At 39.5% G+C, this 22873-nt stretch overlaps 1 protein-coding gene across 9 annotated transcripts in view; it reads left to right on the top strand.

Moving 5' to 3' along the window:
* Positions 1-22873, top strand: part of LOC119651223 (polypyrimidine tract-binding protein 1) — a 602545-nt gene that overhangs the window by 526297 nt on the left and 53375 nt on the right. For all 9 annotated transcript variants that reach the window (XM_038054679.1, XM_038054678.1, XM_038054685.1 and 6 more), the window contains one exon: positions 1602-1635. In XM_038054679.1, the coding sequence (XP_037910607.1) occupies positions 1602-1635 (34 nt within the window). The remainder of the gene's footprint in view (positions 1-1601; positions 1636-22873) is intronic.

Raw genomic sequence — 22873 nt, 5'->3', positions numbered from 1 at the left:
TATCCGTATTATTTCATTTTGACATCAATTACTCTTAGCCCTAATGGCTGCGTCAGTTGTCATCTACTCGAGAGTTGACAATTACCCAAATTGGAGGGAAAGCAAGGGTTAGAATTGGAGAAAAATTGTCTCCAACACCTGCATTATATCAAAACTTGAATTGCATTGACTTGTTTCAAGTTGCTCTAAAACAACCCCCAAACAAATGCTGCTGCAGTTAGATGTATTGTGCCCCAATCGTCCTTCAGTATACCAGAGCTCCTTCCATTCATTAGAAGCAATCCTCCACCACATTGGCAAGGCATAGGTCATACCTTGCGGAAAAGTGACGATTCATTCATGCATTGCAATCTACCTAAACCGGCAATGATGTCGCGTCGGTATGGTCTACAACTCCCTGAAAATAAAGCCGCTGGCGGCTGGGCTCTACAAGTGGGATCTTCAAAATCCAATTATTTTTGGAAGGACATGTGCTCTTTTTGTGGCGGGGAGCATATTAAGAATACTTTCGATTTGCTTGATGCATTTTAATGATGGGCAGTTGTCATATGGATACACGCATTTAATTGCAATTGCCTATGTAAACTGTACCAGAAAGATGGATTAATATAATGCGCTGATTGATCATCACTTCAATTCTGATTTCACAGAGATTTAGAGCCTAAACTGCTCTGATGGGTGGTTAGAATCTGTACATATAAAAATCGACTAAGCTTGTCCTGGAAAACCTGCCTACCCTGTCGGTGATATTTCTGTACTAATAGCTACTCATCGGCAACAATACCATGAAAACGTTGCATCAGAACACAAAACTCTCATTTTCTTCAGATCAGTATCAATTTTCTCTATACCTGTTGCCCTAGCAAATATGAAAGCCAATAGTCTCAGACTTATTTAGCTCCGCAAGGAAACAGAATACAAAAGACACAAGATTCATGTTAGAGATATTTCTCTCTTACACACATTTCTGAACGCGCGCATTGCAAAAGCTCTATTCATTATCTGTTATCTATCCCATTAAATTTGTCACTAGATAAAAGAGGCGAAACACAGCGCCAAAATCCTCTTTAAATCTCCGAGAAAGATAACAGATGGAGAGATGACGCCAACAGTCCAAAATGTGTACAGATGCCTATCTAAAGTTTTCTTCCCAATAATGTTTTACGTTTCTTTTTCATTTCATCCCAATTTAATTTAATTTTTCGTATCTTCCGAAACTTGGAAACAAAACGAAAATAAACTTTCTATGCGAAAAGAAAATTACTTCAGTGATGATAACAAATGTTCACTAGATTGTCTGTGATATGATATTCGGAGAAGTCCTCACAGAAGAAAGTATTTAATAGACAAAAGCAGAGAAACAAAGAGAGAGACATATTTATTTTCCGAAAACATTTATTTGAAACCCCAAAAAGTTAGTTATTCATTTGGATTTCCTTCCCGTTTCTACAGTTTTCCAGTAAACCCTTACGTTTTTTATTAGTTTCCATTAGTGTTGAATTCAAAGAATCTAGAAAAAATATAATAACTAAAAAATACAACCAATCAAAAAAGAAAGATTATAATTCTGCTAACTGATCTTCTATTTCTCTTTTCTGTAGATGGTCACGCCTGATGCTCTATTTACCCTCTTTGGTACGTCTGCACATTTTTAATTACTATTTAATTAATTTCGTTTTTATCTTTATGTTTATGTTTCCTAATTTTTATAAATAATTTTACCAATTTAATTTACGTCTTACTTTTGATTTGCAGTATTTTATTTATCCTATTTTTATACTCGTTTATCTCATTTACTGCTCATTGTTTTTAAAGCGCTACTACTTAGGCAAATCTATGTCCTGTTTGTTTATACATTGCAAACGCATAAAACAAAGCTGTTTGTTTTCTCATGTCTATGAGATAGTGGGGATGAGTGTGCTTGACGTGTTTAGTGTGCGTTTTATTTGATTGTATTTTTAAAGGCGTTTCTATTTTAATGTTAAAATTTATTTTTATTATTTTCAAACTGTGTTTCCGTGTTTCGATCTAATCGCATAATTGTTTCTATCAGAACCTGAAATTGATGTGGGATATACTTGAATTTTGAAAATATCTTAGCTCTTATCCTTAAAAGAGCCAAAATATTTGTGTTCTTGTATTGGAGCCATGCCTTTCTTGTTATCCACCGAATTTTTTTTCAGCAATTTCACCAAATTGTGCTGAAAGATATTCTTACTCAGGCAAAAGATAAACAATTTAGAAGTACATAAGTAAATTAAAAATATCTAAATAAGCAAAGAATCGCTGTGACATGAACTCACAACAAGGTTTTCATTTTTTCATTCCATAAAAAGATAATTTCAGGAGTATCATCCTCATTTAAAGTTAAGGGATTTTGTGATCTTTTTTTTAAAAGAACTAATTTTCAAAGGATGTTATTAGACATAATACTACATATTAATCCACATGAATGCAGCTTGAGAAATAAGTAGGGGACTTTGAAAGTATTAATTATTGTGTAGCTGGCAGGTAAACATAGTTTTTTACAATCAACTTATCAATGACCCCAAAGAATAAAAATACGGAAAGTTATTTTAAAGGTGTGTTCCGTTTCGATCAACAAAATTTCGAGAAGTAAAGTGTTTAAAGTTTTATAATATGTTCTATAGACATGGGCAATCGGAAGACTCGACTGTTGAAAAATCCTTACCATTAATTCTTCCCAGGACCGCAAAGCTGCTTTCCTTATACGACTGTCATTTTCATTTCTTTCCCTCGTCGAAGGCAGCTCGGTGTGCCGTATCTGGTAGATGCTACGTCTGGCCAACGTGGCATGGTTAGAAGAATACACAGAACGGAAGAATAGACATAGAATATTGATTATATTACCAAGTGATATCAGTTCATGCAATTAATACATTCTTACTACTTGAGTTAAGCCTAAGGAGCTAAACTCAAAACAGTAGCGTTGATCAACTAACGATTTAGTGACGTGACTTTTTTGACTAGCATGAATTACTCGGAAAGCTGTTTGATTTTCTTATTCTCCAAGAAGTTTGAATTCCGATTGTTATGACTGATGTAATTTCGAACCAAGCAAGGGGGCTGAACTAACCCAAAACCTAAAAACATAGCGCGTGTGTGTTAACCAGGCTCGGGAGTGTGATGTGGTGTTCAGTTGCTCTTATGACAATTAAAAAAATGTCGGGACTCCTCAAACCTGTGTGCGAAATTGTGTCAGGATCCGAAATACGAACACAGAATGTCGCATGAGGTTACATTAACATACGAACGAAACTGGAAATGGAAAAAAAATAAAGATAAATAAATAAAACTAACGAAAATAAATAAATAAAATAGTAATCCGAATGAAATTAGTGACAGCAAAAAAATAAATATGAAATAATAATAAAAACAAATCGGGAAGCTGGAAACTGGCTGCTTCATGCATGGAAGACTTTATATGAGGAACCTTAAGGTGAAAATTCAGTTGTACACTATTCTTTAGGAGCCACAAGTAATTTGTTCTGCAAACACGTCAACGTAAGAATTGAACATTATTTACCAAATATACGGAAATCCTCCGCAATATGTTTTAGATTTTACGAAAATTTGTTATCCTACGATGAATTAAAGGGAGGCTTTGCAGTAAAATTCGAAAATATGGTAAATACGTATACTAACAACTAATTTATCTGAAAAGCGTTCGGCATTTTGAAGTCTAGATTTTACTTTGAGGCATTATCATGATTTTTTCCCTATTTTTCAAATCAGAGGCCGGTTTTGTAAAGCAGTAGTCTAGACTTTTCGTTTGATATTCTAAACGGCTATATTTGTTAAAAATGTACATAACCTTTTCGGTTGTACAGGACCACCTTAAACTGCGCAAAAATCGTGCCTTTCATCTCATGCTTGGGATTTCACAGACTGCATACTATATCTACCAAATTGCATCTCAAATGTCTGCTGTTTCCGCGAAAAATGCGTGCGACAGACGGGCAGACTGATTTAATAATGCATTATTTTTACACAATCCACTAAAGAGCAATGAAGACGACTTTAGCAGACTGATTTTAGCAGATATCAGGTGATATTTTTCGGCTACCAAGTTGGGTAGTTGGCAAAATGAGCACTGTCTCACTTTCAATTTGTACTTTTTGACGTGTGTAAGAAATTTCCTATTCCCTTTTCTTCATTCGTACTTAGCTAAAAGTTCGAAATATTCCTTGATATATTGAACTCCGCCGTTCATATGGCTGACCTTAGACGATCTGTAATTTATCAGTCTGGCGTCAGTCAAAATGACAAAATTATGGCAAACTGATCGTCTAGACACACACATGACTGATGAAAATGTAAATTTTTAAATAAAATCGGCCAATCTGGCTGGGCTAATGATAAGTTGAGTGGTTAATGTGTTGTTAATTGAATCAAGACGTCCGAATGGTTCGTATCTTTAAATATATGAAACAAATGGTTTTTGTCGTTTGTCGTTTTATATGATCACGACGTCTTACACGGTACAGGTGGGATTCAAAATTTTGACCTTCTATAACTTTGTTTATAATAGTTCCAAAATTATGTGTACCATTATTACTTATGATGACACCATTGTACCTTTAACATGAACTTAAGGGGGTTTTCGGGTAAATTTCTAAAATATGGTAATATGCTATTATTAATTTTATTTTAGTAGATATTGGGAAGGGGACGGGATGTATTTTGAGGCTTTTGTATAGGTGTACCATTGTAATTTTTTCAGATTTTGGATAAGTTCTGAGAACGGAACCTGTAACACTTTTTGGAGTATATTTTGAGCCCTCTCTCCGCTATGCTTCACCCAATATCAGAAATAGGATCAATTTCGGAAAATACTAATTACATGACCACATTGTGTGAAAATAGTTTTGAGTCCCGCCTTCACATGTTAAACACAATACAAAATGGCGCCGCGCTGTATGTAAAGGGATTCACAGACGAAATCATGATAATAGCCTTAGTCGTTTCCGAGTAAATCGGGTGTGAGGGATAGACACATAGAGAAACGGACAGACAGACGTTTGGAAAGACCGTTACCGCAAACAATTAAATTCCACTTGTCTGCATTACACATAATTTGATGCCACTCCAAGCGATGTAGTACGAGAAATTTCAGATTTATTTGAATGGCAACGGCGGTTCAACGCTGAGGGAAATGTACCATCTGATCTTGCCACTACCAGAAATTGGTCAGTTTGATCTAAACTTCTCATATTTTCCTCGATTTGGATTGGAATACCCATAATTTTCTTTGAATAACCTTATACTTCGTAAACCATATATAAAACAGCTCAATGTCGAGGCACTCGATATTGGGAAGACTCGATCAATAATCTGAAAGTCCAAATCAAAAGGCTCCATCACTAATCAGCCATTCCTTATCCCTAACTCGTTATCTCCCTCTTTTCCGCCTCAACCGAGTTTTTCCCGATCGCCTGCAAGAAACAAATAAATTCATTAGGGGTACCTTTTTCAAACAGTAACCCGAAAATTTGCATTGCACGTACAACAAAAATTCCAGCCTGCATGCGTTCAGTTGTTTCACACGAATACATTACCTAATAAATGTCTCGCAATTGCCTGCACCGACCCCTAGGTAAAAATGCAAAATGGCATATGAACATGGGCACGCAGATGTCCGAGCAATGCAATTTATGGGGCGGAAGGCGGTAGGAAGTCAGTGAAGATTTAGATATTTAAAAATATATGTAAATGGTTAAATAGGTTTTATGGTTAAGGGGGGATTTTATGGTAATAGGATTTTGGAATGAAAGTAATCATCTAGAACGGCATATTCATGGTAAAATAATGTTTTTATGCAGTTGAGTTTGGATGGGATTTAGGAATTAGTAAAGTGCGCACTGGAGGTATTAAGAAATGCTGAATAGTGGGAAAATGAAAAATGCTGTATACAAGCAAATAGGTTTTCCATTAGCTCGATACAGGAAAGGGGTGAAGCGAAGTGATCTGCATGCCGCAAAACCATCAACATAGACGCTGCTGGTACATGGTGTATTATCAAATCGCAAACAATTGTTAATTTCGTCGATAAATTTAATAATAACCTTAACTTCATCTTTCTTTCTCTTAGAATTGATATGTTATGCTGCTATCTCTGTGCATAATCGAAGTGAAACCTACAATTCAATCTCATTCCTTCGATTTCCAGAGGGCTTGGTGGTACCCACATATTGGTAGTGCAGTTTTTCGTACGGTTGGGGATAAAGTTCGCCTTTGCATTCTCATCCGGCAAATCCAATTAATCTGTTTGTAAACATAATTACATGGCTTCTTTGATTCCATTGTGTGCAATTCGACGACTTTGCTTCGAAACTGCCAAATCATCTACAGAACTGACTATTTTTGCTTCTTCTGGCATTTGAAATTTAGGAAGCGTTTCATCATATATCACAAAAGAGGTTCTGATACGGAACCTTGAGGCACTCCCACCATCATAATGTACACTTTTCCCTCAGGTTCCAGAGCTTTCAGCCGAATTGAAGCCATAATTCAGCGTCACTACGCTCAACGGTACAGTACAGTAGGTAGGCCCCGATGATTGTATATTAAATCAACAAAGCGATATGAGAAAAATACTAAATACTTGCGGTTTGGTATCATCATCTTTTTTTACCAATGGGCAGAAAACATTCCTTCTATCACGTATGCTTCAAAAGTGCTAATGAGCAATCCGGCTCTATCCTACCAGCTTGGGAGCTCCGTTTGAAATTCTGTTCAATATGGAAGCTCTGTTATCCCTAATGCAATTCTTTTTTAGTTCCTGGCAAGTAACCACAGGTATTAATAAAACGTATTGCTAATCAGTCCATCTTCCTATTTCTTTCGTAACCTGAATATTATATTTGACAAAAACTGTGTGCACGTGATACGATTTTTTTTGTAAGCAGTATCGCACGTGTTCATATTTACCTCAAAACACAAGGTCTGGCTATTCTGTGTGTCTTGCTTAAGTCCCTTTCAAAGATCCCAATACAATTACTCAGATTGCGCGATTTGTTTATAATCTTCATCTTTCCTGGGGCAGTAGTGGGCCCTCGCAGACATTGTTTCATAACAATTCCAAACGTTGCTGCCGAGCTTTTTCACCACTACATACACCACATATTTAGTTTGGTCATTGTCTACACTCGGCCTGTTACCTGCAGCTAGATATTTCCTAATCATTAAGGTAAACTTTGCCTGTTAGGTATGCACTCCCATTGGGAAAAGTTTGTGGAGGTCAAATCTAGTGACCGAAAAGACCAAGACGAAACGTTCCAATGGCGTACGCAAGGTACGCAGATATGAACCCAACTACCGTAATATCACGACTGACGATCTAAACGCAACCCTTGCCTCCCTTGTTTTAAAGAGTTTGTAAATGTGCAATTTCATTACTGATTTATATGCTTCGTATTTTTTTAGCGGAAATAATTTCTGGGGTTTTAAGTAAGAAACTTTTTAGCGTGAACTCCCTGAGGAATCATTGTCAGACATTACGAAGTAACGTTCCTTTTAGACTGCCCCTGCCGTAGGGCATCGCTTTACGGGGCGGATGAGAGCCATAAATTCTCCCACCCTTAAACAATTAGCCCCTTCCTTAAGTTATGGAACAAGAGGTGCATTTTGCCCTTGAAGCATCCGCGCATGTTTCACAAGGAGGACTGTTGCCACATCCGATACGATTTAAATAGTTCCTATAACCGCCATGCCCTTTGATGAACTGCATGGGGGTAATTTATTTTGCTAAGGTTACCCTTCAACTAAGACTTTGAGATTAACTAGGGCAACCTTTCGGCAGTGTATCCCATCTTCTGCGCCAATAAGTCAACGCTTCAACAGGTAATGTTCCTCGCTAAACCGTTGAACTTGTACTCTGGCTTTGTACAAATCCGTGTCCGGATAGCTCAGTGGACGGTGTCGGTCTGTCCGTCTTTTTTTTTTTTTTTTTTTATGGATGGAGGTGGAAATCTTAGAAAGACACTGCCGCGCCAGGTTGCAGCAGCGTGTGGGATTCTCACCCACTAAAACCACCCCCACTTTCTCCTTTTTCCTTCCCCGCGGGACCGCCGCAAAGCATTACTTCGCGGGGTGGACTGTGCTTTACGCGACCACGCCTTCCGTTCTTCGCGTCCTCCTTGCGCGCTCCGCTCTTGCCAGTTCTTATTGTATTCGTTTGATGGCGGTGTTCACCGCACACCAGTTTTCCTCCGATTTCAACATTTCCCCGACGATGTTCTGCGGGCTTAGAGTGGTTTTCAGGGAGTCTTCCAGACTCCTCCTTTCTGAGAGAAATCGTGGACAGTGGAACATAACATGCTCCGGGTCCTCAGGTGTGCAACCACATTCAGGACACAAGGGAGAATCATCCAGCCTGAACGGTCTGTCCGTCTGTCCGTCTGTCTGTCTGTCACACCCGATTTATTCGGAAACGGCTAGCCCGATTGTCACGAAAATTGGTGAGAGTATGTAATCTGGTGTTCCTTTTACATGCAGTAAGTGGCGCCATCTTCTATTAAGTTTAAGGGGGGGTTCCCCATACATACCAATGGAAGGTGTAAATTTTTTTTCCACAGAATGTAGCCATGTGGGGTATCAAACGAAAGGTCTCGATTAGTACTTTTCGAAACTGGTTCAATATTTGATATTGGGTGAAACATAGGGGAGTGAGGGCTCAAAATATGACCTCCAAAAAGTGTAACAGGTCTCGTTCTCAGAACCTATCGAACCGAAAAATCTGAAAAAAATCACAGTGATGCATCTCTACGAAATCTAGGCCTCAAAATATATTCGGTTGCGATATCTGCACAAATAAAGTTAATAATAGTATATTGCCACATTTTGGAAATTTACCCGGCACCCCCCTTATGTGTAATGATGAACATAATGCACAATTTGGGCAAGCTTGAAGAAAATTCAATTATTATTAACAAAGTTATAGGGGGTGAAACTTTACCATTTTTTGTGAATTTCGTGCACTCTTCAACCTGCATGACGTCATCATCACATATCAATTCGTCAATACCACAACGAAATGAGTTCTTATGAATGGGGTCGGAAATAATTATTTTGTTTTAGTTTTTTAGTCATTTGTATATGAATATCAATTCTCCAACCAGATATGTGGGTATGAAAGTATATAATATCATCATCATCAGCGGCGCAACAACCGGTATCCGGTCTAGGCCTGCCTTAATAAGGAACTCCAGACATCCCGGTTTTGCGCCGAGGTCCACCAATTCGATATCCCTAAAAGCTGTCTGGCGTCCTGGCCCACGCCATCGCTCCATCTTAGGCAGGGTCTGCCTCGTCTTCTTTTCCTACCATAGATATTACCCTTATAGACTTTCCGGGTGGGATCATCTTCATCCATAAGGATTAAGTGACCCGCCCACCGTAACCTATTGAGCCGGATTTTATCCACAACCGGACGGTCATAGTATCGCTCATTGATTTCGTCATTGTGTAGGCTACGGAATCGTCCATCCTCATGTAGGGGGCCAAAAATTCTTCGGAGGATTCTTCTCTCGAACGCGGCCAAGAGTTCGCAATTTTTCTTGCTAAGAACCCAAGTTTCCGAGGAATACATGAGGACTGGCAAGATCATAGTCTTGTACAGTAAGAGCTTTGACCCTATGGTGAGACGTTTCGAGCGGAACAGTCTTTGTAAGCTGAAGTAGGCTCTGTTGGCTGACAACAACCGTGCGCGGATTTCATCATCGTAGTTGTTATCGGTTGTGATTTTCGACCCTAGATAGGAGAAATTGTCAACGGTCTCAAAGTTGTATCCTCCTATCCTTATTCTTGTTCGTGCTTGAGTTTGACCAGTGCGGTTTGATGTTGTTGGTTGATTCGTCTTCGGTGCTGACGTTGCCACCATATATTTTGTCTTGCCTTCATTGATGTGCAGTCCAAGATCTCGCCGCGATTGCCGCCTGCTCGATCTGGATGAAGGCAGTTTGTACGTCTCGGGTGGTTCTTCCCATGATGTCGATATCGTCAGCATAGGTCAGTAGTTGGCTGGACTTGAAGAGGAGCGTACCTCTTGCATTCACCTCAGCATCACGGATCACTTTCTCGAGGGCCAAGTTAAAGAGGACGCATGATAGCGCATCCCCTTGTCGTAGACCGTTGTTGATGTCGAATGGTCTTGATAGTGATCCTGCTGCTTTTATCTGGCCTCGCACATTGGTCAGGGTCAGCCTAGTCAGTCTTATTAATTTCGTCGTGATACCGAATTCTCTCATGGCCGTGTACAGTTTTACCCTGGCTATGCTATCATAGGCGGCTTTAAAGTCGATGAACAGATGGTGCAACTGTTGTCCATATTCCAACAGTTTTTCCATCGCCTGCCGCAGAGGGAAAATCTGATCTGTTGCTGATTTGCCTGGAGTGAAGCCTCTTTGGTATGGGCCAATGATGTTCTGGGCGTATGGGGCTATCCGGCCTAGCAAGATAGTGGAGAATATCTTATAGATGGTACTCAGCAACGTGATACCTCTATAATTGCTGCGCTGTGTGATATCTCCCTTTTTATGTATGAGACTGATTATGCGTCGTTGCCAATCGTCAGGCATTGATTCGCTGTCCCATACCTTGAGCACAAGTTGATGAACCACTTGGTGTAACTGGTCGCCTCCATATTTAACCAATTCGGCTGTAATTCCATCGGCTGGTGACTTATGATTTTTTAGCCGATGAATTGCACGTACTGTTTCTCCTAAACTTTGTGGTGGCAGTATTTGTCCGTCGTCTTCAGTTGGCGGGACCTCCAACTCGCCGATGTTCTGGTTGTTCAGTAGCTCATCAAAGTACTCAACCCATCGCTCTAATATGCCCATTCTGTCGGAAATCAGATTTCCCTCTTTGTCTCGGCAGGATGAGCATCGTGGTGTATAAGGCTTCATCCTGCTGACTTGTTGGTAAAACTTCCGCGCCTGGTGCGGTTGCTCCCTGTACTTTTCTAGTTCATAGACTTGTTGGTTCTCCCAGGCTTCCTTTTTCCGTCTGTGAAGTCGCTTCTCCGCTCGACGGAGTTCGTGATAAGTCTCTGCGCGTGCCCGCGTTCTTTGAGAATGCAACATTACTCAGTATGCGGCATTCTTCCGTTCCGTTGCTAGCTTACATTCATCGTCAAACCAGCCGTTCCGACTCCTTTTGCGGCTGGGGCCAAGTATATTTGTGGCCGTATCCACGATAACGTTCTTCAGGTGGTTGTGAAGATCATTAGGTGATGCTTCATCTCCAGGTCCTCTGTTGACTGCGGTTATTGTGGCATCCATTTCCCTCTTATAGGTGTCGCGGAGGGTTGTGTTGTGGATGGCTTCAGTGTTCACTCTCACCTGATTTTCAAAGGGGATTCTAGGTGGTATTGTTATTCGAGCTCGGAGCGCCATGCCAACGAGATAGTGATCCGAGTCTATATTGGCCCCCCTATATGTTCTGACATTCATCAAGGCTGAGAGGTGGCGGCGTTCGATCAACACGTGGTCAATTTGGTTGAAAGTGGTCCCGTCTGGAGAGGCTCACGTATGTTTGTGGACCGCTTTCCGCGCAAACCAGGTACTTCCAACAACCATTTCGTGTGACCCTGCTAATTGAATAGTTCGCAGTCCGTTATCATTTGTTTTTTCGTGTAAGCTATGGGAGCCAACGTATCGCCTGAATACGGGCTCCTTCCCTACTTGGCTGTTAAAATCCCCAAGTATGATTTTGATATCATATCTGGGACAGGCTTCGAGGGTTCTTTCTACTGCCTCATAGAAGGTATCCTTCTCCGACTCTGCAGTCTCCTCTGTAGGGGCGTGAACGTTTATGAGGCTTATATTTCTAAACTTGCCTCGCAAGCGCAGAGTGCATAGCCGTTCGCTTATGCTTTCAAAGCCGATAACAGCGGGTTTCATTTTTTGGCTGACTAAGAAACCTACTCCGAGCACATGGTTTACTGGATGACCGCTATAATATATGGTGTAGTGGCTCTTCTCCAGGAAACCGGTCCCTGTCCATCGAATCTCTTGCAACGCTGTTACATCAGCCCTATATTGGGAGAGGGTATCGGCTAGCTGCTTATCAGCTTCATCTCTGTACAGGGAGCGCACGTTCCATGAGAAAATGCGCAAATCGTTGTTCCTTTGTCGTTGCCGGGTCTGTCGTTTTAAAATCCGTCCTATCCGAGGCTCCTGTTGTGGCTTCGTAACACGTTGTTTTCCGTGTAGGGTTTTCAGCCCTACCCAACCCCCAACCTGGAGGACCAGTTAGTACAATTTGTCCCGTTTTTAGGCGCGGGAGACTCGTCTTCATCCTTCTCCGTCTGCAGCTTTTTGTCAAGAAAGAGCTCCCAGAGGTCACCACGTAAAGGTGGAGATAGGGTTTGGTAGTAGACTTGTTGGTGTTGGTTCAGCAGGCATTTCCCAGGTTTTATGCTCCATCGTGGGTACCAATCCACATTTCGCCTCGGGACCTATACTACCCTTTGACCACCATATATATATAGTATATAATATATGCGGGCTAATGAACTTTGCGGGTAGTGCCTAATTAAAATAGATATAAGAAGTAAATCGGGAATATCGGTACGATCAATGTACAGTATTCGGAAATAGGCAGTTTGTTTGTTTAGGGTGAGCGTAATATCTATGGCTGTAATATGTACGTATGTCTCCTAGTTTGGAAAAATATGAAGGATTATGTTGGATTTGTAGCTATATACGAATAGAAAAATGTGCGTTGAAATTTCTTACATAAGATGAACACAAAACCTTTATACCCGAAGCGCGAGTTTCCGGTATTCCGGCTTGTTTCTGGTCGCCATCGGTCGCGATAATTGGAATCAATTTGACTCCCGGGGTTTGGGCTTATGGATTAGTAAAGATACCTCAGTTGGATTACATCCTCAATAAAGAAGATCATCTATATAAGAAACTAAACTATCACATAATTTGAAAAGTTAAAAATTCCAAAAAAATAACTTTCTGTTATAACTTTTAATTGCGTCGTCATATATTCAGTTCTGTTATGTTAAGATTTTCATCGATAATGGAGCTATTGAAAATCTTTAATTGGAGGCTGTTATAAAATAACAATTTTTCTTCTATTTGTTCATAAATCCACTAGTTCCTTTGGCATATTACTCTTCCTCACCACCAAATGACTTAATAAAATCTCAAAAGAAAATGATTGAATTTCCATTACTTACGATCTAATAAAAATCGAAAATAAAATCCTCGAAACAGCAACAACAAATCATAAACTCACCACACACAACAAGAAATTTTTATTTTTATTCCGCCACAAATTGTGCTCTAACGAAGTGTTATAAATTTCAAATCAATTCGGAACAATGTTGTGGAAACCGAAAACGACCGCGTAACAAGACAGTGAAACGGAGATGACGACGAGACTGCTGTACGCTCTAGATATTTGGAATACTCCTACTGCAACCGCACTAAACAAATTGCAATGATTAAACCCTTTTACGATCCCTTTTAATAGGGTGCTACACACTCTCAAAACGGAACGATGATGCCCTATGCCTTATTACTGCCCAACAGCACAGTCCCGGCTGGGAATCAGGGAACCAACGAAAAATCGTATATCCTTGTACGAAGCAATTCCCAAGCCAGTCATAAGATAAAATCGTGAAAGATACCACGCCAAAGTGAATATATCCTCGTGCATTTCGTGCCTAGAACCTTCCCGACGTACCAAGTTGGATGGATCCAGTGGTACATGCTTCTTGAGAAAGGACTTTTGCTCGTAGGGCTGTCAGCAACGACAATTCACACGTGAGGTAGTATCCCCTCCGACGGCACAGAGCGTATTGCAACTGTTAAGGAATTGATTTCAATGTTATTTTACCGTCAAGCACTTAAATCGTACGCCGAAAAGCTTTTGTAATCGCTGTAATGATGATATATGTTATGTTTTAGCATTTGCTTAAAATTTATCCATGTCATGTGCGTGTTTGCACGGCAGGGACTTCTATGGGCTAGGACTAAAGAGTATTTGCTAGTAGGAAAGGATGTAACGCAGCCATCAACGGTTGACTATAAATTTGTTTGAGGTTACATTCAGGGATGTTTTATTGACGTCGATTAGGTGGTTAACGATAATCATATGAAAGCGTGATCAGGTGAACTGAAAATATTGTAGATGTGTCCTAGAATTTTCAAAGAACACAGGAAGAGCGGAATTTAGTGGGTCACTTTTTGGGTTTAGGAAGAAAACAGCACTTCGTTTTTCTGCTAACTTGTTAGTACTTAATGCTTACTTCATTTTGAACTGAAGCGGAGACATGCGATCCTCAAAAAACTTATTTCATATTAAAGTCATGTATATATAGAATGCCATTGTGGTTCTGTTATATTTCGAACACATTCCAATAACATACCACAGCATAAAGTTTGCAAATGTCATTTTTCCATATTGTTAAGAAGAATTTAGATACTTCTGTTAATTGTATTGTAAATCTGGAAAGTCTGGTACAGATCCCACAATTATTTAAAGAAAATTGCAGAACATTAAAGTCATAATGGGAGAATTTTTGCGTTGTAGCTCACTAAAATGAATTAATGCATTTCCAGAGAGGAGAGGTAGGAATGTAATCCTTTATGTCTGAAACATCTAGCTACTAATCTCCTTGTCGTCAGTTCAAAAATTTGAAAGCAGCAACGGAAAATTGGGGTCTTATTGAAATTTATTAATCTGTGAATCTTTTAGTTCAAAGTAAGTATAATAATTAATGTTGCATTTGATGTCAAATTCAATCGTAAATTGAATATTTTAGATAATGAAATAATGAGATTTTGTTATCATTTCACGTGATGATATTTAGACTCCTTGAAGTGTAATCTATCTCGACAAACCCGAGGTGTGAATCAAAATATTGCTAGAAAGCCTTTTGTATTCTGTGAACATCATGCTATTTACAAAAGAGGTGCGATGACAATGACGACCACGTTGCTCATAAAAATCATTTAAAGCGAACACAGGTAAAGGAGCAGTAGAGAAAGCAGAAGTAAGAAAGAACAAGAACCTTTCCACTGCTACCATGTCCGTAGACGAGCGTAGGAGACGAAATTTTGTCATCAATGCCGTTGCCCTATAACACTGACTGGATGGATGAATGAAAAGAAATGTGTCTTTCAGATTTTCCTTTTTACCACTAGATACCGAAAAAGGAGCAGTCGTTACAAGATGGAATTCACACTATAGAATGGACTTGAAGCAATAGGTGGTGATTTGAGAATATACCCCTCTGTAAGTTCTAAGGTGAAAGGTTTCATCTTATATCCTTTAGTCATATCCTAGTCAAAATGTTCTTCTGACATTACTGCTGTTGTCGTCGCTGTCGATGTTACTTTTAGTACTTGGTAAGGATATAAATCATCAGTTTAGAGGGATCAGTGAATATGTATCACTTTCAATATGTCGTCTCAACATCTGTCGTGATACTGCTTCGTTTCGCTTTTTATGATGAAATGTTATCTGATTTGGAGAGGATGTCTTACATTTTTCAATAGTTAAACCGTTTAGTGATTTAGCTAAGTTTAATAGAGGTGCCTCGGAAATGAACTTCTTTTTGTTGTTGTGCTCTTTCGGCTTGAAAAATGTTTTTAGCCTAAGGCTTCCTCAAGTTTGGATATCTATTATATGCATATAAGATAGATATAAAACATCGATATCGGCTTATATTAATATCCTCTATTTGCATCCATGGTTTCTAAAGTGAACCTAGTCATTGTATGAAGTCCTATTTACCCAGTGTATTCAGTCGTCAAAAAGCAAATTTTTCTTAATTGTTACCACTACCTCTTTGTCGAAATGTGATGACTTGTTACCATTTTACTACAATTGACAAATTGGGTAAGGCCTCCCAAACAGAAAGCAGATAATATCTGGCCGCCCGAAGAATATTAACTTCACGATGGCATTCAGTTGGCTGCAAACTTTTTGGATTGAAAAATTCTACCCTTCTGCTTCTAATCAAATTTCCGATCAAAAAAGTTTTATTTGTCTCTTTTGGAAAACAACAACAACAAACGTTTCTCAAAATAAAAATAAAAATCGCTATATTTCAGTTTTAAGTGATTTTTCATGTAGCGGTGCAAAGTATACAAGCATCAAGTTTCATTTCCACAGCCTAGACCTCCTCTCTGCACCTTAAATTTGCTGGAAGCATAGCGATTGTTATGATGATACAGCTCAATCATATTGGAAACTTTGGTAAAAGTCGCACTTGTCTTAACGAAGTTATCATACTGAGGTTATTTTTCCCACTTCGGCATTTAAACTTGAAAATTCGTCCAATCACCAATTCGAGAATGGGGGATATTTTCTAAAGTCAGGGAAGGGTTTGCAGAGTTGATAGATGATGTCAAATATTTTCGGTGATTTTTACTTCTGTGTAATTTGATGCACAAAATTTGTTGGTGGAATGGGACTACTTTGTCCACCACAACCCTTTCAGAAGACAAAAGGCGCCTAGGCAAACATCAAAATACTTGAGTCAGAAATTTTATTTTCACCTCTGAAATATATAATAATAATAATAATCGTTGGCGCAACAATCCATATTGGACAGGGCCCTGACGTGTGTTAGAGCACTTCATTCAAGACCGTAACGGTACACCACAGTACACTGTGGGAGGCAATGTGGTCGGCATTGCGCTCGCCCGAGATTATTACCCTGATTTGACTCAGGTACTCATTCACAGCTGAGTGGACTGGTTTCTGACGTTAAGTTACGATGCAAATTCCATTGCCACCAGTGAGATTTGAACCGCGGCCTTCCGTACGACAGCCTTGTGCTCTAACCAATCAGTTATCCAGACACCTCTGACATAGCAACGTAATAACAAACTAATTTCAACATATTTCAGTTGTTGATTCCCTTTGAAGAACAAAAGTAGCATAAAACAGGTACAAGACAGAGGATGCAATCCATCCTGAATTTACGTCACTCGATCGAGGCTCCGGTTCTATGAAAGTTCACCTATGTACTTGCGCACATTCGAATCCAAATTTTAGCTTCTGTCGGTATGTTTCGCGGTTTACCCCGATGTAGGTGGACCAAATATCCATGCTGTTTGCGAGCCTTAGAAGCACCATAACTTAAGACACGTGGTTTTTTATATGATATTTGAGGGGCTGAAGTGTTCGAATAGAAGAAGAATTCCAGAGCTTGGCAAATGCAAAGTGACATTTTAATGGAGTTGCTTCAAAGCGTGATTTTATGTTACGGTAAAATAATTTAATCAAGTCGACAAGTTTTCCTGGCATTAAATATTTACGCAGTTTTTACCAGATGAGTTTAGTTTCAAACGCTTTCTCTAAATTTAGAGAGGCAATGTTCCTCTATAAGCATCGGTAGTATGACAGTTGACTAATCTGGCTTAGTTGGCAAGGGTGGATTTGAACATGATCAGATCTTTTCAAGGATTCTAGTGGGATATAAAGTGGTTTTGCGTTTTCTCTGTATTGTTTTCGAAGTTACAAAGCGCTCACTTAAATGAAGGGCCCCTATGTGAATCTTCTTCGATTCCAGTATTCGAAGAATTCAGCTGATTAATAGCACATCGATCAAATGCTGTTTTTCGGCGTCCGAAACCGCTGCAAGCAAAGTGCAGTTGAAAGCACTTTCGATACCCATGAATGCTCCAAAAGAGTATTCCTTTCCGAGGAATGCATGAGAACTGACAAGATCATAGTCTTGTATAGTAAGAGCTTTGACCCTATGGTGAGACGTTTCGAGCGAAACAATTTTTATAAGCTGAAATAGGTTCTGTTGACAGCCAACAACAGCGCGGATTTCATCGTCGCAGCTGTTATCGGTTGTGATTTTCGACCCTAGATAGGGAAAATTTTCAACGGTCCCGAAGTTGTTGTCTTCTATTTTTATTCTTCCCGTTTGACCAGAGCGATTCGATGTTGTTGTTTGGTTGGTTTTCGATGCTGACGTTGCCACCGCGCCGCCTCCTCGATCTGGATGAAGGTAGACTGAACATCTCGGGTTGTTCTTCCCATAATATCAGTATCGTCAGTGTAGGTCAGTAGTTGGGTGAACTTGAAGAGGATGGTGCCTCTCCCATTTACGTCTGCATCGCGGATCATTTTCTCTAGGTTGAAGAGATCGCATGATAGGGCATCTCCTTGTTGTAAATCGTTGTTGATGTCGAATGGTCTTGAGAGTCACCCTGCTGCTCTGTTTTTCTAAGGTAGGATCTATCAAATTCATAAGATTTGTGGCTGCTCTCCAAGGAACGCGTAAAAAGCTTACGGCTCTTATTCAGGATTAACATAACATACATATAGCCTGCAAAGTAAGGATGTCAATTCTTGGGAGGATTATTTAGTCATTATTATTTTCTAATCATATAAACTGAAAGTTCTACTAGAATACCATGGAGACACTTTAAAACGCTCCGTCGGAAAAGTCCCCACAAATTTCCAATCAATAAGACATTTAAATTGCATTTAGCTACTCAACTGAGTGCATCGATTAATAGGGGCAGCCACGCAAATCTTTTGATTGGAGAAGGATAGATCAATGATTAATGTAGAGTAATTGTTTGCTCAATTTCAATACACTACGACGACGATATGTGTGTTTCTAATTAGCGAATGCATATTTCATGAAATGGGAAGTAAGCTTGCCCACACATGCACCCTCATATTCAATTGTTGGTAATTTATAGAGAGATTGAAGCCGGGATCAAATGTTTTTTGAATGTATACCGAGTTATTACTATTTTATTGAGTGAAGGGTCTGTTCTCTATTGTCGGGGGAGCTGTTGAATAAATAAGTTCTAAATATATACATTTTCTGGTCTTCTAGTTTTATCTTCTCTGCAACTGTGAAGACAATTCTTTAGTTGCAATTGTTTTGGGGGTTGTTTTTTCTCCGCTCAAGTAGATTGCTTTTTTGCTTTTCTGTGCCTTTTCATGGCAACTAAGACTAAATGAACATTTAAAGGAAAGAAGAGGTTATTTAAAACGATGAGTCGGTATTCATGAAAACTTGAAGGCTTTCTATTGAACGGTAAAATATTTTCTTCATTCTGTGATTAATCCAATGATAAATGGTAGTTTGCTCACTTTTCATTTTACTAAAATTAAATACTGCTTTAATCATACTTACGTATGCTAATAAATTGTGAACTGGGAACGTAAAATTAAAGATTTACTTTCTCTTTGTTCAAAACGTGCATAATCAGAAACAACATTGAATACGTTTTCTTATAAGTCATCGCATCAACTCCAATAGCTATTTCAGAATGAATTGATTCCCCGTTAAACTAGGTTTCGGGCTCCCAATGATTTGGTTATTAAAGGCAGGTTTTACAGCAACCTCACTACTTCAAACAATTTAAAGAAAATTTTCTTGCCGTTCCTTTTGAGATATCTGAAAACAGTGATGCTGCGTAGAACTCATTCGATTCTTGTGGACCTGTCCAAAATGTCAAATGTTAAATGCTTAGTTGCCTATGACCTGTGAAGTAATGTCGAAAATGAGGAGAATTTTAGAAGCACTTAAGTTCGAAGGGAAATTTACAATTGTTTTTCACGTGTATAGCCCATTCACTCCAAATATTCACTTAAATACGCGTAGTTGTTTTTTTTCACGTTGCGAGGAGTTTGATGCAAGCAACTTATTCACTTGTAATAAGACAGTCACGTAAGAAGGTGCATATTTACAAAAGTGAGTGGTCAAATATAACAGTGCAATTGAATTTCCAAATGCAAATTGAAAGTTAACTTTTCCCAAAGTTGGGAGACGAGGCTGGAGCCAGGAGAAATAAAGAGAAACGAAGTTTGTATCCTCCAAGTTCCTTATGCTGCTTTAATATCCGGGGCAGTGTCAAAAATGGCTGTACCTTATTGTATTTTTAAATTTAGCGTTTGAAACTAGTATTAAAGAATACGTTGAGTAGGTGACAACCACAATCAATGATTTGATAGCGTGGGGGCATAGTGTGATACATATTAGCTTTGCTTTCTCAGTTGGGACTGATATTATTCCCTTCATTTTTCAATCTTCCCGAGTGCCACCTCCCTCTATTTCCTCGCGCCCTATGTCCAAATTCACCACCTTACTTGAATACCACCTTCTACTTGAATTTGATGCAGAGTTTCAACAACTGCGTTCTGTTCAAGTTCAAGTTCCGGAAAGCCAACTTTGACGATCTCAATCCAGCCTTAGCATCAATCTTGCCACTTTTTAATAATATACTGTCTTTCTCCTCCTGTTATGTCCGTTCTTCTGCTAATTTTCTTCGTTCTTAACTAACTTGGTTTATCATGGAGATCCTTAATAATATCCGGCTGAAACATGTGTTGGGGTAGAAGTTTCAGACTTCAAAGAATGGCGTCGACCTTACCCTTTTCAAGGCTACGCACCCCACTGTGAGTCAATGTTCGCCTCTCCAAACTCTCTCTACTTAACTTCCCCTCCTCAATCATCTCCTGACTTTCTTTACCATTCCTGTTTCCTTTCATGGACACTTAACCCGTTCCTTCTCTCCCTCTGGTGTTCCCCAAGGTACCATACTTAGCGCTTCTTATTCCTGTTTTTTATCAATCGCCTCCCCTCCATCCTCACCTGTGCGTGTTTGTTGCACACTAGCGACCTCAAATTATTTGCCTATGTTTCGTCTCCGCTGGACTGTGCCCTCTTGCCGTCCAGAAAACGCCACTGGATATGCCATTCACTTATACCCTCCGCAACATTATTTTCCCTAATCTCTTGGCGGACAACACCTTGCACTACTGACCTCCTTTCAAGACGCGGTTGTAATCTTCGCTGGCAAACTTTGTTTCAGTTCTCATTTCATTAACATCAATCGAGCTTCGAAAATAACTGGTTTTATCCTGCGTTCCTCCTTTGACTTTACCTCAATTCAGCCCTCCTTAAAACTTTTCAACTCCTGTGCCGAAAACGTCCTACTGCTGTATAATCTGCTCCCCCTTCTGCCACTGTGACTGTATCGCGTGTGTACCATTTTCAATTGCCTGATGGACTGTTCTGCCAAATATTATTTTCCGCATCGCCTCTCGTAGTACACGCAGTGCGGACATTTTCGAAGTATCCGCCGTGGAGCTCAACATCTACTTTCCCTCCACGATCTCGAAGCTATGCCGGTCCTACAACGCCCTTCAGCTTGGCTCTCCTTGGTTCTGCCTCCTTCCTTAGATTTAAGCATAAGTTAAGCCATTTTCTTGCTCCTCCCTATAAGGAAAATATGTAATTAGAAATTTTCTTCTCTGTACAATGTCTTAAATTAATTAGATTAAATTCGCACGCCATCCATGAGTTTCACGCCGCCAGCTCATTACAATTCAAGCATTCTTTTATAATCACTGCAGATGGAGCGCTATGTTCCAAACACTCAGGTCACATTGTATTATTATGTAGTGAGTCTATCCAGACAGTTTCCTACCTGCCTCGATCTCAGGCCTGTTCAAATCTAAGAGCATCTCTTAGGAAAACCCTAGCAATGTATTTTTACCTTAGGGCTTTTTATGGTTTTGTATGAAACAACTTTACAACTATCGAAAGAAAAGTTACTCAGGAGCAGGGAGAAAGTGGGAGAGGTCCTGTATAAGAAAATAAATACGCACATCGCTATTTATTCTTGAAATAATTTCTTGCACTTCTGCCAGTTTCTGCAGGGGGTTATATAAAGTAGGAACATATAACAGGGTTGATTTGAAAAGAGTCGCCGGATTTTGGCGCAGTATCTTTTTGTTTTGATCGCATCAACACCCAGGTGATCATAGTGGAATAATGCGCGTACCTTAAATACCTCCTCGATTCGAATTTAGAGAAGCATATCCATAGTATTAACAGGGTATATGCAATTGGCATATTCTACTCAGAAGGTGCCTTCTGAAATACATCGAAGTAAATTTATACAGGAACTTGAAGTTGAAAACGGAGCTCAACAAGACTATAATGGGGCTCAATAAACAATGACAACATTGATTTTGAACAATTTGACCGCATGTACTTGCTTTCTTATCGAATAATGGATATTGAAGAAAAGGTCGAGAAATAGAGACAAAATCAAGGTTGCCAATTTGACGGAACTTCGCTCTCCATGTTCCAGTATAAGTTAGTCGGTTGCTTTTTTGAGGTTTTGTGTGAAAGTTGTCTTTAACGACCCATTCTCAGAAACTCTCCAACCGAAAAATCCGAAAAAAATCAAAAGGCTGCGGGTTCAAATAAAGTTAATAATAGTAGTTTTTAGTAATTGGCTAGAAAAACCGCTTAAATTCATCCTAGCAGCAATGTAGGCTATAGTATAGAGCATGATCCTACTAAGTTTGGTGAAAATTGTACCACCATCATAAACAAAGTTATAATAGGTCAAAGTTGTCGCTTCGGGACAAATTCTACGACTTTGAATGTCAGTGACACGCAAAAGTGTATATTCTGACATACGTACATGTGTTATATGCTGGATACTAATTGGACAAATATCCACACAAATATCCTTATTTAAGAAATACATAAACTCTTTCTTACTTGGAGCGTCCAGCTTCTGGTTTCCCAACTTGTTTCCTGAAGATCACAGGCTTGCTGCCCTCATAAAATACTATATTTATATGTGGTTGCCATAGGCCTACCTTGTTGGCATACCACGTCAAGCACGCTTATGACCGTTCCTGGCAATGCCTCCGCTCCTGGAAAGCTGTATCCTTTTTTCGTTGTTCTGTGCCATGTAGTTCTAGGGCGACCCACTCAACAGGCACCCTGGGATGGTGAGTTGCATTGCATGGCATAACCCACATGCTTCTATGTTATGTTGGCTTGATATATCATGCACAAGAGGTGGAACTTGACCTGCTGTTA

This window comes from Hermetia illucens, chromosome 3 (genome assembly GCF_905115235.1).
Source record: "Hermetia illucens chromosome 3, iHerIll2.2.curated.20191125, whole genome shotgun sequence".
NCBI classification, from domain to species: Eukaryota; Metazoa; Arthropoda; class Insecta; order Diptera; family Stratiomyidae; genus Hermetia; species Hermetia illucens.
Note: the sequence above shows the minus strand (reverse complement) of the source record. Positions and strands in the feature narration are given on the sequence as shown.